The 17,777-nt window shown below is 51.2% G+C and overlaps 1 protein-coding gene across 7 annotated transcripts in view; it reads left to right on the top strand.

Moving 5' to 3' along the window:
- Nucleotides 1-17,777, top strand: part of MSI2 (musashi RNA binding protein 2) — a 387,607-nt gene that overhangs the window by 298,725 nt on the left and 71,105 nt on the right. For all 7 annotated transcript variants that reach the window (XR_009347802.1, XM_059147472.1, XM_059147469.1 and 4 more), the window contains exon 8: nt 13,547-13,629. Coding sequence is in view for 6 of the 7 variants with exons in the window: in XM_059147472.1 (XP_059003455.1) it covers nt 13,547-13,629 (83 nt within the window). In the remaining variant the exon portion in view is untranslated. The remainder of the gene's footprint in view (nt 1-13,546; nt 13,630-17,777) is intronic.

The following is a 17,777-nucleotide window of genomic DNA, read 5'->3' on the forward strand; positions in this document are numbered from 1 at the left end:
AGCAGGCTCCCTGCTGAGCAGAGAGCCCGATGCGGGGCTCTATCCCAGGACCCTGGGATCATGACCTGAGCCGAAGGCAGAGGCTTTAACCCACTGAGCCACTCAGGTTTCCCTTAAAAAAAAAAATCTTGATGTAACACTTTGGGCTCTAACCCTAAAGGATGCATTCTGAGGTTGGTTTATTTTGGTGCATGGACTCCATGCCTGTCATAACTGAAAAATCCACCTCATGAGATAAACAGATCCCAGTGGAAGTGTATTCACTGTGCTGACTAAATCATGGTACTAATTTTTCAATCCCATCCTCCAATTATGCAAAGGATTTTGTTGAAATTTAGCTTGTAAATTTCCATCTTCCCTGATGTCAATCAGTTTTTCACGCAAACTAATCAAGTGTTGCATTTTTTATATTTTTAACAAATGGGTTCAAAATCCACTGAAATCTTTTTTTTTTCCTTTTAAAAAAAATGAGTTTTACAATTCTGTTTCCAAGTTTTAAAAGCCTTTATAGGATGAGAGCCTTTGCAGGCTGACCCAGTTACATCCTTTTTAAAAGCAGCAAAATCACAGAAGAATAGAAATTGTTGGCAAACATTTGTTTTCCAGGTGTTTTCTCTACAGCACAAGTTTCTGTTCGAAAAGCAGGTTCTGGGGGCGCCTGAGGGGCTCATTCTGTTGAGCGTCTAACTCTTGATTCCGGTTCGAGGTCATGATCCTCAGGGTAGGAAGATCAAGCCCCGTGTCCAGCTCCACAGGGGACATGGAGCCTGCTCAAGATTGTCCCTCTCCCTCTGCCCCTTTCTTTTCTTTTCTTTTTTTTTTTTTTTTAAAGATTTTATTTATTTATTTGAGAGAGGGAGAGAGAGCATAAGAAGGGAGAAGTAGATGCCCCAAGGAGCTGGGAGCCTGATGTGGGACTCCATCCCAGAACTTCAGATCATGACCTGAGCTGAAGGCAGTGGCTTAACCAGCTGAGCCACCCAGGCATCCCCTTGTGCCCCAATCTTAAAAAAAGAAAGGGAGGGGCGCCTGGGTGGCTCAGTGGGTTAAAGCCTCTGCCTTCGGCTCAGGTCATGTTCCCAGGTTCCTGGGATCAAGCCCTGAGTCGGGCTCTCTGCTTAGCGGGGAGCCTGCTTCCTCCTCTCCCTCTGCCTGCTTCTCTGCCTACTTGTGATCTCTCTCTCTCTCTATCAAATAAATAAATAAAATCTTTAAAACAAACAAAAAAAAAACCGGAAAGCACATTCTTTGTCACTCTCTGGGTTGTCACTTGTCCCACCTGATCAGAATGCATTTTGGGGGCATGGGGTAGCAGATGAGGAGACTGGCTGGGAGCCAGAGAAGGGTCAGCCCGCCATTTTGTTAGTTGGCATGTGCTTGTATCCTTGGGGTTCCTTCCGGTCCGAGTGTTCTTTGCAGGGCCCATTTGCAAAGCCAGGCCACACGCTCTGTCCATCATTTACTGGTCACCTGAGCAGCACCAGGTAGCAGCTCAGCTCGCAACAGGTGAGTGAATGAAGTACTGCTCTGACCTCCCCCAGCTTCAGAGCATTTGTGGCCCTCCAGCGGTTCTGGAAAACACTGTCTAAGATCCAAGCCTCTGCTCCGTGGGGTGCGTGGCACTGAGGGCACTAAGACCATTCAGTCCCTGTATTAAAATGATGATGAAATTATTTTTAGATGAAAAATGAAAATCAAGCACTATAAAATTTTTCCTTTTTCCAGTGTTTCTTTACTCAAACTGGATATCCGAATCACCTGGGGAAATTCAAGAACAGACAGACAGATGCTAGGGGTAGGGTGAGGGCAAGACCCCAGACCCAACTCAGTTCTGGGGGTGGGATCTGACCATCAGTATTTTTAAAATTTTTTCCCTCAGAGATTCTGATGTAGGAACCACAGTTGAGAGTCCTTGTTCCAGACCACTGCCTCTTAAATTTCAGTTTGCATAAAAGTCACCTGGAGAATTTGTTAAAAATGCAAGTTTGGGTCTAGGAGGTCCAGGGTGGGGTCTAAGACACTGCATTTCCAGCAAGTTCTGGTTGGGGTGGGTCCCCCTGATTAGCGGTCCCCCGGCCCCTGCCCTTTCTCCCTCTTACCACCCCCCCCAGGCCACTGTCTGGACGGCCCAGAAGCAGAGCAGAGCAAGCAGCAGCTTAGTTCCAGCAGAGCTGCCATCCCCGGCCAGGCTGTCTGGACTGCTGCTCTCGGCTTCTCGGAGATCTGGTCTCCAGATGTTACGAACAGTTCCTTTAACAGCCCGAAAAATAGGCCAGCCCCTGCTCCACGGTGAATAAGCGCGCGTGTCTCTCGCAGAGGCACCATGATGGGCAGCTCCCTACCCCCGAGCTCCCGGCAGGCTTGCTGGCAGCATGGCCAGCTGGAGCCACGGAGATGCAGGCAGAGACGACCCCCTCCCCTGTGGGGGGCACGGAGTGGGTGGCAGGCACGGCGGGCATCGAGCCAGGGCTCTGCTCTGTCAGTCGGGACGATTCTGAAACCATACTTCATAATAAAAGTCATATAATTTGCGGTGGCGCTGAAAACCTGCTTCCAAGTAGTGGTTTTTTGATGGAGTTTTGGAACCTGCTCTGAGGCCAGTAACCATTCCCTGAGGGCTTGTTGGAGGGGAGGCAGGTGGACCTCTTGAGGTGGCTGCTGGGGAGGCTGACGCTGTTCTGAGGGGTCCTTTCTCCGTACTGGGGTGAGTGGGGTGTGGGGCTGCTTCCAACCTTTCGGGGCAGGTTTTGTCATCTTTGTCCACCCCGCCTCCCCCTTTTGTTTCCCTTTGTCTTGTCCTTCATGTTCCCTCTTCCGAGGATACCCAGGAAGCCCCCTCCAAACAGAGGCCCTTGGCTTTTTCCTCAACAGCCAGGCTGCAGGCTCACTCTCGGAGCAAAGGCCAGAGCTGCTGGCGGGCCGTCAGTGGCCAGGATGAGGGAGAAGTTCATGATTTTTGTTTTGACCCGAAAGGATGCACAGTAGGGTCTTTTCAAGGAGTAAGCCTGGGAATTCACCACACGATTTGTTTTACCTCTGTCTGCCCTGAATCTTCTTCCCACGGTGATAGTTGGCAAAGCTTCGTGGACATCTCTCTGACACACAGGTCAAAAGAATTTTAACCAGTGAGTCTCGGGGCACAGGGCAGGGAAGTAAGTGTGGAGATAGAGGTCAGGATAGGGCAGAAGTCATGAAAAGTCTCGTTCGATTGGTGGGCGAGGACAGCTAACCAGCTCACGAGGGTTTTCAAGCAAGCCTAGCTGGGAGGCAGATTTCTTCCTTCCGTCTCACAGAAGATACTGAGGGTCAGAGTGGTTAAGGAACCTGCTCAGAGTCACACAGCTGGCTATTGCTGGAGCCAGGATTTGAGCCCAGATCTACCTAGATCTAAAGATTAAGCCCATCCCCCCCACACACACACATCCTCAGAGGGGACACTGAGGTATGTGAGACTCACTGTACCTTCCAGGTTGCTCACTGCCTGAGTGGGGCCAGAGGGTGTCAGAAAAGATGATAGATTTGAAACCTACCCTGGGGGGTGGGGATGGGGATGAGGGGGCACTGGGAAGGGCGGGGACCAACCTAAGTACCTCTGTGGGGAATATCTTCCAGCTGGTGTCTCAGCTCCCCTGAGCTCGGAATACCCAGGGATTTAGAAGCCTTGAAGGACTCCGTCTTACCAGCAGGCCCATCAGAGCTGCCTGAGGCTCTGTGGTTTCTAGAACAGACGCGGAGGCGGCACGTCCTCGTGCCCTTGCTCCAGCTGTGCCCGCGACCTCCGCTGCCTCCGCCCCGCTGGGCGCGCACCGCCGCCCTGGAACCTTCTGCCGGGGTCCTGATCCGAGCCAGTTGTCTAGCGATTTAATTTGGTGAATTTACCACTGCGTCCCAGAGTTTATATTGGCACTTAACAGCAGTAATGTGTGTCTCTCTCGCCAAGAACTGACTATTTTCCCAACCAAGATGGAACACCACGCACAAAAAAAAATAGGTTTGTGAACTAATCTGCCATCCTGACAAGTGTCATTCACAGAATCACTGCGACGGAGTGCGCTCAGAATGAAATGAGGCTGGGGTTGTCTGGCCTGGATCGCAGGTGCATTTCCCCCCTCGGTTAACGAGAGTCTGGGATGAGAACCCCCGTCCCCGCAGCCGTAGGCACTTTCAAACCATGCGATCAGTATTCATGGCAGATTTCTCTCTTAGAAAAATGGTTTGGGGGGGCGCCTGGGCGGCTCAGTTGGCTAAGCGTCCGACTCTTGATTTCGGCCCAGGTCATGGTCTCAGGGTCGGGTCGTGAGATCAAGCCCTACGTGGAGTGACGGGCCTACTTCAGATGCTCTCTCCCCCTCTGCCCCCCCCCCCCAACTTGCCCTTGCTCTGTCTCTCTCAGCAAAAAGAAAAATTATTTAGGGATGATGGAGGGGTCTCTCTCCCTCCACCTGATCCCTCTCTCTGAATCTCTTTCTCTTCTCCCTTTTCTCTTTCCTGGAGGGTTTTTCACCCCATTGTAAAATTCTTTGTACATGTGTATAATTTCACAGATGGAAGGAGGTGCCTCCCCAATCAGTAAAATACACACACACACACACACCCCTCCCACGTGTGTATGATTTCACAGACAGAAGGAGGTGCCTCCTCCCCATCAGTAAAATACACACACACACACACACACACACACACCCCATACACAAATACACACACACACCCTCCTCCTACCCCCGGAAATTCTAATGTAGAACTTAGTGGTTTACCAAATCCTTACATAAAAGCAACTATCACCTCTGCGAGTGGAAGCAAAATCAGGCCTTTAGACTCTCGTATGAACTGGACTCTATCCTTCCTAGAGCCCGGAACAGAGAAGCTGCTGCTCTGCCCCTGATCTCCCCTTACCATGGATGAGGGCTGCCCATGGGGCTAAGAGGTTCAGCTCTCCCTGAGATTTTAGAGGCTTCTTAAAACAGCTTTAGTTTCTCCCTTCATGGTAGAGGGGAGCCTAGAGATTCTCTTTCCTTTTGGAAAGTTCTGGATTCTTTTTAACCGAATGATCTCTGCTCAGCTCATCCTGAGTTGGGGAATGTGGAGCAGAGTCAGACTTGGGTGCCCATCAGAATCCCCAGAGAGCTGGCTAAAATGCAGATTCCTGGGCCACATCCACAGAGCCCACCTTCGGAGGCAGGAGAGCCCCCAAAAGGGGGGTGAGAGCTGCATTTTTAACATGCCTCTCCCCCATCCAAACACTGCTGCCAGACCCCATCAAGAAACCCTGGCTTAGGAGCACACTTCACTCTCACTCCCAGCTCTGTTTATGGTCTGGGGGCCTCCGTAAACAGCCCTGAGGTGGGTCCATAGAAGAAAACAACTTGTAAGTAAGCCTTCCTGAAAACGCTTGGCGTCCGACTTCTAGAAGCTTGATGCTCACATTTCAAGGTCGGGTATTGGCTCCAGCATCCTTGGGCTGAAGAGGAAAGAAAAACCTCTTTCCAGTTGAGAAATTGGCTCCCTTCAGGCAAATCCCACCAATGTAGCTTAATATTAATTTAGGGAATTCAGTCCTGTGCGGTTTCTGTGCACTAGATTGGAGACCTGATGGCACCGTTTCTGTTATCTGACTCCTCCCCAGCCCCAGCCTGTGCACCTGAGATCGCCTCCCTCCTGTTCCCAAGCCCCTCCTCCCCCCCAGTCCCCAAAGGTGGCTGGAGAGGCGCAGGTGTGAGCTGGCTCCCCGAGTCCCTTTCCCCCCCTGATTAAGTGGTATGTGGGAAGACGGGAGGCCCGTGTCGATTCGCACCGATCTCTGCCTTGCCGGCGCGCCAGCCACTTGTAATTCCCCACAGCCCCAGCCAGGCTCTGCAAGGCAGAAAGAAATATGACCAGGCAAGTTGAGAAAATAAATTAAACTAAGTGTCAACTTTTCTTGTTTCTCTCCTCATTATTAAGAGACGGAATGGGGCTCGTTTATCAAGCAGGGGGAGAAATTAATTGACACGGCTTTAATATCATGATGGCTGGCGTGTCTGGTCACATTCCTTCATTTTTTTTGGAAAGGCATTTTATTATCGTTTACAGCAACCAGCTGCCAAACTCGTGGTGTAAATGAGGAAGCAGGTGCATGAATGATGCCACAATGGGAGGGCCGCCGTGCCGCCCTGAAGGGGGACGCGGCCGGGAGGAAAGGCCAGGTCAGAAGGGGTCCCCCAAAGAGGCAGCCTGTTGGCTCGCGTCACTGAGGTAGAAGGGGGTGAAGTGTGGGGAGGGGAGAAGGATGTCTGCAGGCCTCCCAAGTTCATCACAAGGCCTGTTCGCCGGCCTCAGGGGAGGGTTAGTAGCAAGCATCTGCTTCTGCTGGCCTCCTGGCCCGCAAGTCTTTGTTCTGACCAGCCCCGAAGCTGCATCCTGCATCCATCACGGGTCAGTACACCTGCCCCTGTTCTTTGTTCTTAACCCATCCAGGGGAGTGAGTGCTCCTTGGTGAATCCCTCTGGGGCTGGCTGACTCACAAGGGAGGCATGACGGAGCCTGATAATCCAGCCTCGTTTCCTATCCGGCAGGTCTGTGGGTGGGTTCTAGAAACATCCAGGGAAGTCACTCACCCTTTGTACATCCTAGGTTAGACTGGCTTAGGAGAGCGCCTCGTTGTGCATCTTTGTTGTGCATTTCTGAAAAACCTCAGTTTTCCCTTTGCTGCCTTTCTGTGGAAGGACACAGATGTCTGGGGCAGTGGGGGGAGCAAGTAGGATACAGGGGCGGATGGACACGTCTCTACCCACCCCACCCCCGTCTTGTGGTCCTCCTCCTGCTGGGTTATTAGGGCGAGGTGCTGTTGCCCATTGGATAGAGATTCTCACAGGGAAAGGTGACAGGGCAGGATTGTGAGACCCAGGTTGCAGGACAAATTTAGAATCTAAGAGATGCCAGAAACAGTGTGACCACCTTCATACAGAGGAGAGGGGCCATGGTGGGAAGAACACCGGCTCCCACCCAGGCCTCAGTCCTTCATCTGTAAAGTGGGAACATTTCTTCTCCATGGGAGAAGCAGAGAGGACAGCGTGAACCGCGGCTCAACAGATGGAGGCAGGCTTTCTCTCTTTAAAATTATCTTTAGAGTGGATTTCACAAACATCCAGGTTAACACGCAGGGAGTGTCCCAAAGTGACAGTCGGTAACATGTCACTTCTTCTGGAAAGACAGCATGTGGTTTTTTTCCTTGGAAGAGATCCATCTTCTGAGTCACGTAGATGTTGTTTTAGGGCAAACCCAGGACATGGGAAGCCACACCAGCCTGCCACGCGTCTGTGCATACCTACCGCCTGCCTATCTCTTGCCCCACGGACCCATGGGGAGGGGTGGCCCTCAGACCTTCTCCACCTGGGCTTCCAGGAAAACCCTTCAAGGCAGACAAAAGGGACTAGCCAAACCTGCTTGTTGCTCTTACGGGTGACCCAGCCACGTTCTGAGTCGGGGGTGGCAAGGAGCCCCATGCCTCCTGACCCAGGCTCTTACCCTTTTGAGCCCTGGGTCCACCAAATCCATCCCGAACTTTCACAGACCCAAAGAAGTCCCAGATGTCTGGCTCTGGCTTAGTGGCCACGTGTCACCCTGGATGGGTCATTTGAAACAATGTCGAGCAGTTGAGCAAAAAGATGATGGTAGAGCCTGCCCTGCCTCTCCCACGGTTAACTTGGGGAGAAGCATTTTGAAACCACAAAGGGCTCCCGACACCCAAACGCAAGAGGTTTTGTGTTTATACCGAAGGCAGCTGGCGGAGACTACCGCTTCCTCCAACGCTGGGCTGTTGGCTAGAGGAAGGGGGCGTGAGTCCTAAACAGGCTTGTGTACACACACCTTAAACTCCTCATGGGATTCCCAGAATAAATTCGACAGTCTGGGAGCGGGGACGGGTTTCTCTGTCCTCTTTTCCCCCATTAACCAAGTGCGTTAACTCATGACTTGCATTGATTTTCACTGAAAATGCATCAGGCACCTCGCGATTGCCTATTGGTGTTCATTGACCTATATAAGAGAAGAGAATTATTTTTGAGGCGAGGATGCGGCCATCCTCCTCTTGCCCTCCCTGACCTTAAAGAAAAGAGTTCCTCCAAAGTCACCTGTCCGAGGTTCCTCGGGGCCTGGGTCTACGATGGGTCGTTTTAATTTTGAGGTATTCTTATTTTCATATTTCTGTTCTCTTCTGTGTATGTGTTTTCTAGCTTTGTGTTATTCAGATGAATATTCAGTTTTGTTCATTTGAATAAAAGAGGGAAAAAAGGTTTGACTGTTAAATGCTTATCTCTTAAATAGAGCTCACTTGTTAGTTTCCCATAATAGCTTCATTCAGGAGAATGCTGTAGAGTTTTCATTTTTAAACGCTCCCTGTCAACTCTTCTCCTGTTTATCTCTGTCCTTAAACCCTTTCTTTTTGGGGTTTCCTCCTTCCACCACCTTCTTTGTGCCAGATTTGCCAACTACTGGAGGCCCCTCAGAAATGAGGGGTACAGTTCAGGTGGGGGCTTCATGAGAGGCTGGTCAGGTGCCGCTTTGCTGATGACAAGTGGGAGGGTTTCTTTGGTGAACTGGCCTGTTCCCCAAATTTCCTCCCCACCCCAGGGGTCAGTCCCTAGGGTTCCACTTGGTTCTGAATGGCAGCTTGGGTGACTTTAAAGACCTCCAGAGTTCTTTGGCTTCAGGGTGAGTCCTCCTTAGGATCAAGGGAGATGAGAGCCTGAGCAGGGGGTGGTCAAGGGGGCACCCCCAAGGGCCCTGATGGAGGGTGAGCCCTCCTAGACTCACCAGGGGTCACAGTCCCCACCTTGGCGGGGACCAGAGCCTCCCCTCCCCCATCCCCACACATACATCCCTTTGGTTCTGCCTGCTTTTAGAGGCCCAGAGCACACAGCTCATTATTTGGTTTGGTCCTTGCTTTTCTTTCTTTCTTTCTTTCTTTCTTTCTTCCTTCCTTCCTTCCTTCCTTCCTTCCTTCTTTCCTTCCTTCCTTTTTTTCTTTTCTTTTCTTTTTTTTTTTTTTTTTGAGTAAGGATAATCATGTGTTTCTTTTACCTGGCTGCTGTGCCTCTGTTTGGTGGGCATTCATGAGGCTCCATTTCTGGTTCTCTGAGGGGTTCTCCTTTGGAAAAATGGGAGGGAAATCTTAAGTCCTTCCTGCCCCTTCTCAGGAAGAATCAGACGTCCTGAGTTTCAGGTAGAATCCATACATCCGACAGGCCATTCAAAAGACTACAGTGCCTTGGAAAAATATGCTGAGTGAAATAAACCAGACACAAAAGGGCAAATACTGTTGGATTCAATTCATCTGAGGTGCCTGAGGAGGCAAATTCCTAGAAACAGAAAGTAGACCGAGGTTACAGGGCGGACGGAGGGAGGAACGGGGAGCTGTGGCTTGCTAAGTACAGAGTCTCAGTTCAGGATGGTTTAAAAAAAAAAAAAAAAGTTCTGGAAATGGATAGTGTGATCATTGCACTATATGAATGTGCTTACTGTCACCAAAGCATACACCAAAAAAAAAAAAAAAGAAAGAACAAAGGTTGCGTGATAAATTTTATGTTCTGTACATTTTACCCAATTAAATCAAGTTCAAAAAAGAGACTTCGATGCCGAAAAAGGATTTTTCCCACCCACCACCCTCTCCTTCCCAAATTCCTGACCCCGTTGTCTTGTCTTTTACCCTCCTGTTTAATTTATTTGGGGGCGGTTCTCCACTGAGTTACTAATTCGTTGTAAATGATAATGCACCTGTGAGGGGAAAATGATTATATGTTAAGGAATAACATTTATTGATAATTAAATGTTTCATGGTTTCTTCGCTTTCTCAAATGGAATACATAAATATTTTAGACACAATCAAGTTTGTTTTCTCTGTTTGGACCAAACAGGGCTGTTGAAACGATATAGGTCTTTAAAATACTGCAAATGAGTCTTGACATCGCTGAATTGTTTTGCGTCCAAGGTACATAGGCTTGAGATCCAGGCTCTCTCCTTTGATCAGGAAAATCATTTTTGTGGTACTCAAATTTAGAGTCCTGTGGGATTAGGGAAGGGACCCGCAGGGAAATGTAAGAGAATTCAAAATGATGGAGCCAGGGTTGCCTCTGCCCTTCCTGGTGCACAGTCTGCGTTTGGATTCCTGTCTCCCAGCTCTTGGCCCGCCTCTGCCCAGCTCAGAGACATGGCATGGATTGAGAAACTGGGGCGACAGGGGGTCCTGAAGGGTCCTGTGCCTGGAGTTCAGACAGGGATCTGCAGAGTAGACTGGGAAGGCGTGGGCTGCCGCAGGAAAGCAGCTCCCGTGGCCATCCTCTCAATGCGTGACCCCCACGGTGACTTGACTTACCTTGGGCACCGTTCCAGGATCTAGGACCTGTGCTCAGCAGCAAGCTGGCTCTGAACCAGGCTGTCCTCTGGCTTGTGGAGCTGTGCCCTTGACTGGCACTGACTTCCTGTTATTTCCTGATGGCACGGATGCATTGGGTTCATTTGTCCACACTCTCCTGCCTTCTGCCCTGCTGGGCCTGGCTGGGGAGGTCACATGTGTGGGGGAGTGGGCTAGTGGCTGTGGCCCTCTCTGTCCTTCCCCCCCCCCTCTGTCCTCTAGGTCTCAAATTTCCCCTCTCCTTTCTCTCCTCAGAGTGCCTGTCATTGGCTCTGGCTCACCCTCCTTCTTGAGATCCTTAACTTCATTACATTTGCAAAAACCCTTTTTTCCAAACAAGGAAGGTCACGTTCCTTGGGCCCAGGGGTTAGGATGAGGACACGGCTTTGGGGCGCCACGCTCAGCTCATTACACTCATCCCAATTAGCAGTGAGGTTTTCCCTGAGTACCAACATGTCCAGGCTGGTTTAGGGATTCATGTATTAACTGGGTTTTAGATATAGGTTAGAGAGGTGACCTTCAGAGACAAATAAATCTCAGGGTGACCCGCAGTCTGGAAGGGAGGGACGGGTGAGGAGATGCTCTCCTTGGGTGGGAACCTCTGACTTGTGCCACTCAGGGAGCCCACGGCTTCAGAAAAAGGACGTTGTCCTACTGATCTCTGTGCCCTCCAGGATGCCTAGCGCAGGTGGGAGCCTGTTAATGCAGAAGGAAGGGCCAAGTCCGTCTTGAGGGGAGGCGGTGGTACAGGTGGATAAGCAAGATACTCACACCCCAGAGGGGCAGAAATGGTTCATTCATTCAGCCGTTGGCAACCTGGCACGCTCTTTGTGTAAGGGGGTCTGTGAATCCTGGGGACCCAGCCCTGCCATGGTCCTATGAAGCCCGTGCTAGCAGATCCCTGCACCCTACAGCTTCCCCCATCCTCTGCCGAGCCGCCCCACCCTTCACGGAGGACCTTTTGAAGGGCCCTGCATCTTCATCCTTTTTCGAGGGGCCCCTAGGATTTGGGCTGTAGGATGTGGGCAGAAGGGAGGGGGTTAACCAAAGTGATGCTGTTCCCCTGTGTGCTGATGGGGTCCTCGCTTGGGCGAGAGACTTACCTGAAGTTTTTCACACTCCTTTGAAGGGGGCATGGGAAGCCAGCACGCCAAAGTGCAAAGAGAAACGATGGGGAGACTGCTTCGGGTGTGGCTCTCCCTGAGGGCCAAAGAGCAGGAGATGCCCAGACAGAGGGACCCTGGAGGATGGAGCTGTTCCTTCCTCTCCGGGGACCTGGTATGGGGCCCAGGATTGTATATCTGGTGGAAAGTTTTTGGTTGGGCCCCCTATTTGGTGTGTGGTAATAAAGCACGTATCCTAACGAAGACCGTGGCTGCCATTCGTGTGCTGGTCCCGGCCCTCTGTTTTGCTGGACATTTTTTACTAGCGAGTGGCCGTGTCCATCCCTCTCCCTAAGAATGTTCTAGATCCCGCAGGAGCCATGATGGAGGAATTCAGGGTATCAGCTGCCTGTTCTCTGCTGTTCCTCAGAGATGGTGGTAGGACAGCCAGAGGGGAGAGACACAGAAGGAACCAGATTATCTCTCCACCCTGGGTTTCCAGGACCCACACTTGACACAGAAGCTTGAAGAGGAAAGACCTGTATGTTTTGTTTTGTTTTGTTTTGTTTTAAACTCATTGATGGGAAACGCTATCCTAATACAAAGTAGCCATTCTGACTTCCCTGTTTCTAGTTGGGGCCAGGTTCATGTCTTTGGGGACCGTAGAGTCTTGGTCAATTTGAGCTACTATTTCAATGGACAATAGACTGAGAGGCTTATCAACAACAGGAATGTATTTCTCACCATTCTGGAGGCTGAAAGTCCAAGGTCAGGGTGCCAGTGTGGTCAGGGTTTCGGTGAAGGCCCTCTTCCTGGTGCAGAATAGTCATCTTTCCATTGTGTCCTCAGCCAGCAGAAAAGAGAGGCACTAATGAGGTGGCCACTCCCATGATGCCCTTCCCTCCCCAAGGCCCCACCTCCTGAAGCCATCACCCTGGGTCAGGATTTCAAGGTGGGAATTGGGGCTGTTTGATGGAGGGGGGGACACAACCTTGAGTTCGTAGCCAAGAGCCTTGCAAATCCTGATTGGGGCTGCAAGCTGGGTGGTCGGTCTCACCACCGTCATCTGCAGGTGCAAAGCTCGAGGTGCAGAGTGGGGAGGGGGCTTCCAGCGTGCCACATAAGTTCATACGCGCTGAGTCCGGACTGCTGCCTTCCCATCCGGGCGTCTGCACCTGCTGCACGTGTGTTTCCTTGTGGTGTTAGTGCTGTCCCCTGAGCGGGCCCGTGTGGTAAAGCAGTGCTTACTGAGTGGGGCCACAGATGGGGCAGCGTGCTGGAACCCCGTCCCAGGCGGGAGGAGAAGAAAGGGAGGTGCAGGAGGGTAGCGAGAGCAACTCAGGATGCTGAGCAGCGGTCGCCTGCCAAAATTCTTCAGTACAGCTTGTCTAGCAAAGTCGGTCTCCAGCCGAGTAAATACAGTGGATGGCTGACAGGCTGACAGCAGGCATCAAACAGTCTTAAACTGCCCCAGATCCGCTGCGCTTTGGAAGCAGCGGTAGAAAAAGGAAGCCTGTGTAGAACAGAGGCCTGAAACTTTTAATAGTTTCTTCCAGGCCTCAGGATGTCCTGATGAGGTATTAGAGGAAGTAATTCAGGAAGAAAAGGACAAATAACCACCTCCGTCTGGAGGCCGACCCCAGGGCTGGCCATTCCAGCGCGGAAAGGGCACGTGTGGCCCCATGGTGATCCCCGCTGGAGCACCGGGTCGTTCGCCCGCCCGCCTCAGCATGGAGAGCCGCAGGGCTCTGACCCTTGTAAATAACAGACAAGTAAATTTCTTGTTTGCTTCAGGGCAGATGTAAGCCACACAGTGCCCGCTGCGTGTGGGTGAAATCATTAACTTTTCCTCGCTGTCAGAAGGGTGCTCGGTACAAATTAGAAATCATTTCCCCAATCTGGAGGCCCTTCCCAGGGATCCGGCGCCCCCCACCTCAGATCAGGAGCCTTGTCCCTGCTGCAGGACATCAAAGACAAACATGTGGCTGGCTGGAACCAAACTCACCACCCACTCTGTTTTGTTTTTGTTTTTGTTTTGTTTTCCTTTTTCCTGTAGGGTTTGGCTTTGTCACGTTTGAGAATGAAGATGTTGTGGAGAAAGTCTGTGAGATTCATTTCCATGAAATCAATAATAAAATGGTAAGTTTGTAGGGCTCGCACTGCGATGCCTTCCCTCCCCTCCGTGTGCCCGGCTTTGTCTTGCAGACTTCCAAAGCCCGCATCCTCACATGAGAAGCTGGGCAGGGTGGGTATGGGGACGAGACTCTAAGGGTTCAGTCCTGTGAAGGATAAGAGTTGACAGACTCTCGGGGCAGGGCCAAGTGGTAAATATCCCCAGCTTTTCCGGCCATGCAGCTGATGGTCACAGCATCCCAAAGCCGCGGCGGAAGTGTGCACAGACAGTCCCGCACCAATACCGCAGTGGGTCCATAAAGCTGTGCAGATGGACACAGACGCTGATCTCAGGTCATTCTCATGTCGCAAAATATTTATGTATCTGTTTATGTTTTTACCATTTGAAAGTACAGAAACCCTTCTTGGCCCTTGGGCTGTAGGTACAGAAGCCAGCAGGGGAACCGCAGTTGGCCTGTGTGTTACAATTTGCTGACCTGTGGCTTAGGATACAAGTTTGCTGTTTGGTTTGGCTTTTTGAGGGCGCTTTCTCTTGGGAAAGAAGTTAACCACCCAAGTGCGTTGTGCGTTTGGGCTCTGCTGGGTAGTTAACATTCTCCCCTTCCCATCAACTCTCTGGTTTTACCCTCAGGAGCACCCTCTTCCATCCCTCTGTTTGGCACTTAAAGGCTACTTTTCCTGGGAAAGCCCCCTAAACAAGTAGGCCTCCCAGAGAAGTGGCCACCAGAGGGCGCCAGCGTGCACATTGGCTTGCGGGAGGTCTCTAACTCCTTCAAATGGAGTCTGTGGGCAAGAAACCCCTTCCTTGTTGGCTCCAGAGATGTGGGAGCTCGGCAGGTGTTCCTGGAGTCATCAGCAGGCCCTTTGGGGCCAAAATATTTTGGTTAACCAGCAGAGCCTCCAGCCCCATGAGAAGAGGGAGGGCAAATTTGTGTTTCTTTTTTTTTTTTTTTTTTTTTTTTTAAAGATTTTATTTATTTTATTTGACAGAGAGAGAGATCACAAGTAGGCAGAGAGGCAGGCAGAGACAGAGGGGGAAGCAGGCTCCCTGCTGAGCAGAGAGCCCGATGCGGGGCTCGATCCCAGGACTCTGAGATCATGACCTGAGCCGAAGGCAGCGGCTTAATCCACTGAGCCACCCAGGCGCCCCAAATTTGTGTTTCAATTGTAGCTGTAACTTTGGTCTTTTCTCCTTTTAGTCAAAGCATTCCTGGCTTCTGAAACATGCGTTCATATGTGCATTGTATATTGGTCCGATATGTGTTCACTGACTTTAAATTCAATAATAGAGCTTTTAGTGGGGATAAGATCAAAGCAGTCTGCCTTGCACGTCGTGCTACAGGCCTGATTCAATATTTGACTTGCTAATTTTTTCCCAGGGCACTAAAATAATATTTTTCATATTGTTCCTAGCCATCATATGCATCTGAAATGAAAATGCTGTTTCTTTGCATGCTGTAAGTTGGACGTGTCAGCTCAGGCATTAAAATGGTACCAGGGAGATAAGCATGTAAGAATAACACAGGCATTCTCTGCATTCTCTGCATTCTCTGCATTCTCTGCACTGCCCACCGCCCCCTCTCCCCACCCTGTCGCCTGCCCCCAACTCCGTGCCTTCCAGTTAGTACGTTTCTCTTTTGGTAGATGCTACTTGCTATTTTTACAAACTAGAGAGACAGGGGGCTTAAAAGGAAATGTAAAGCACAGTGCCCGGAGGCCTTGTTTCTCCTAGCCAGGCATGCTGCTGATGGCCTCCACGGAGGGCTGCCTGGGCAGCAGAGGGTGAAAGAGGCATCTGAGGGCACTGGCAGACACCATTCCTGTTCTGCCAGGACTTAACAGTTCATCAGGAAGGTCCTATGTAGACCGCTCACAGACTGTGCTGCGTGCTGCCTCAAATGCATATATGAGGCCCTTCAATACAGACTGGCTTGGAGACAAGCCTCAAGCACAAGTGAGAAAGAGCTTTATTTTCCTCCGTGGTCCAGTGGGGCAACTGAGGCCCAGGGGATATGCCCCCCACCCTCCCAGGTTCCCCAGGCAATAAAGGGACCTATGTCTTGAGCTTCCTGGCTGCCAGATCGACAAAGACAGTTGTTTTGAGGGTGAATCCCCAGATGACATAGGGGATCATCAGAAGGTAGAATTTCAGCCCCAGAAGGATGATAACCCATGGATGGGCTGGCTGGAAGCCAGAGAGAGGTTTGTGGCTGTGGTCCCCAGTCATTTCCCAGTTGTCACCTTCTTTTCCACCCAGCTGGAGGCTGACTGGGGTGCGTGCGGCTAACTGTGTTCATAGTGGCAGGGTTTCTGGTTTCTTTTGAATCTGGGGCTGGTACTTGTTCTTTAAGGGAACAGCAAAAATGGAAGTAGACTAGAGGAAGGGGTGGGTGAGGGGTGGTGAGGATCACACTCGGGCTTTGGAGGAGTCCCTGCACGTGCCCAGCCCTGACCCACCAGTCACCAGCTCTAAAGGGGAAATTCCAGGTCCTGGAAGAAGCCATTGGAAGGGCACCAGGTGTCGCCGAGCTGCAGGATAACGGGGCCTGTGGGGACTGTCTGGTGGGGTCACTGGGCCTCGGGGAGGTACCAGCAGCAAAGGCCGAGCACCTCAGTAACAAACTATGAGCTTGACAAGTGCGAACTCTTGCCATCGGCCGTGTGGTCGTCACAGGAAGGACCCCTCCAACACACCGTCCTCCTGTGAAGAAGCCTGAATTGGCTGAGGATCCTGTGATACCGGTTTCTACTTCTGAGGCCCACAGAAAAGGAAGTGGATTTAAACTGCGCTATGGAGGGGCGCCTGGGTGGCTCAGTGGTTTAAGCCGCTGCCTTCGGCTCAGGTCATGATCTCGGGGTCCTGGGATCGAGTCCCACATCGGGCTCTCTGCTCGGCGGGGAGCCTGCTTCTCTCTCTCTCTCTCTCTCTCTCTCTCTCTCTCTCTGCCAGCCTCTCTACCTACCTGTAATCTCTCTCTGTCAAATAAATAAATAAAATCTTAAAAAAAAAAAAAATAAATAAACTGCGCTATGGACAGAATTCAAATAAAGGATTGGAAAGACTCTGAGAGCGCAGAGACTGCCAAGCAGAAACCCGGACTGTTGTTAGAAGGTCCGTAGGAGTGTTTTGTAAACTGGACTGCTGGCAAAGCTGTGAGGATGGGTCTCCTGGAAGCGCTCGAAATCTCACAAATTCTGCAGGGACAGATTACCACGCTCCACCCCCGGAATGTGCCTGGAGCGACCGTTTTCTCCAATTCACAGATAAGAAAGGTCTTGCCGCTGATGAGTCACGAAGATAGGACTTGAATCCAAATCTTCTCCGTCTTAATCCGGTACTCCTCCGGCTGGCGCTCTGTGGGCCCTGGATAAATAATTGTGGAATGAATAAAGGATTACATGAGGGACCACGTGACAACGGCGAGGGCGCATCATAATTCCCAAAGCCATTTCCCATCTGATTTGGTTGGTGATTCTCTTGGGCATTAAAAAAAAAAAAGAGGGCTCTTCCCCCGCGTCAGAGAGAGCCCACAGTAGACACAAGGCCTTCTGCGTCAGGGTCACTGCCCTTGGGAAGCTGGGATCACAGCAGCCTAGCCTCCATTCCCATACAGACCCTCCCTTGAGGTCATGTCCGTGGTGGTGGTGGCGGCAGGGAAGGGGGGTTGTGTGGACCACAAGAGACCCCCATTGCACTCCCCGCCAAGAGATCCCACCAATAACTCATATTTTTTAGTGCCAACTGTAGACTCTGCTGAGAGCTCGCTTTATGCTCTTCTTTCTTCTGTCACAGACAGGCTAATGTAGGAGGTACTGATTGTTATCCCCCATTTTGCTGATAAGCAAGTGAGGCAAAGAGAGAAGTTAAGCAGTCTGCCCCGGGGCCAGACACTCAGAGGCCAAGTTGAAGCCCAGAGAGCTCTCGTCCAGAGCTCGTGTTGGTCTCCCCTAAGCCAGCATCGCCTCCTGGAGGAAAGGGACTTGAATGGCTGAACGGTCATCTCCTTGGGTGGCGGGCTTCCAGGACTGCTTACCACGCCCTCCCAGTCAGCCGTGTCGTGGCCCCTGGTTCTCTCACGTTCTCCTAAGAGATGGGCAGAGGAGATGGGCTCCCTGGGGGCCAGATTCCTGGCTGGTGTGAAGGGCCAGGCTTG

This window comes from Mustela lutreola, chromosome 15 (genome assembly GCF_030435805.1).
Source record: "Mustela lutreola isolate mMusLut2 chromosome 15, mMusLut2.pri, whole genome shotgun sequence".
In the NCBI taxonomy this organism is placed as follows: domain Eukaryota; kingdom Metazoa; phylum Chordata; class Mammalia; order Carnivora; family Mustelidae; genus Mustela; species Mustela lutreola.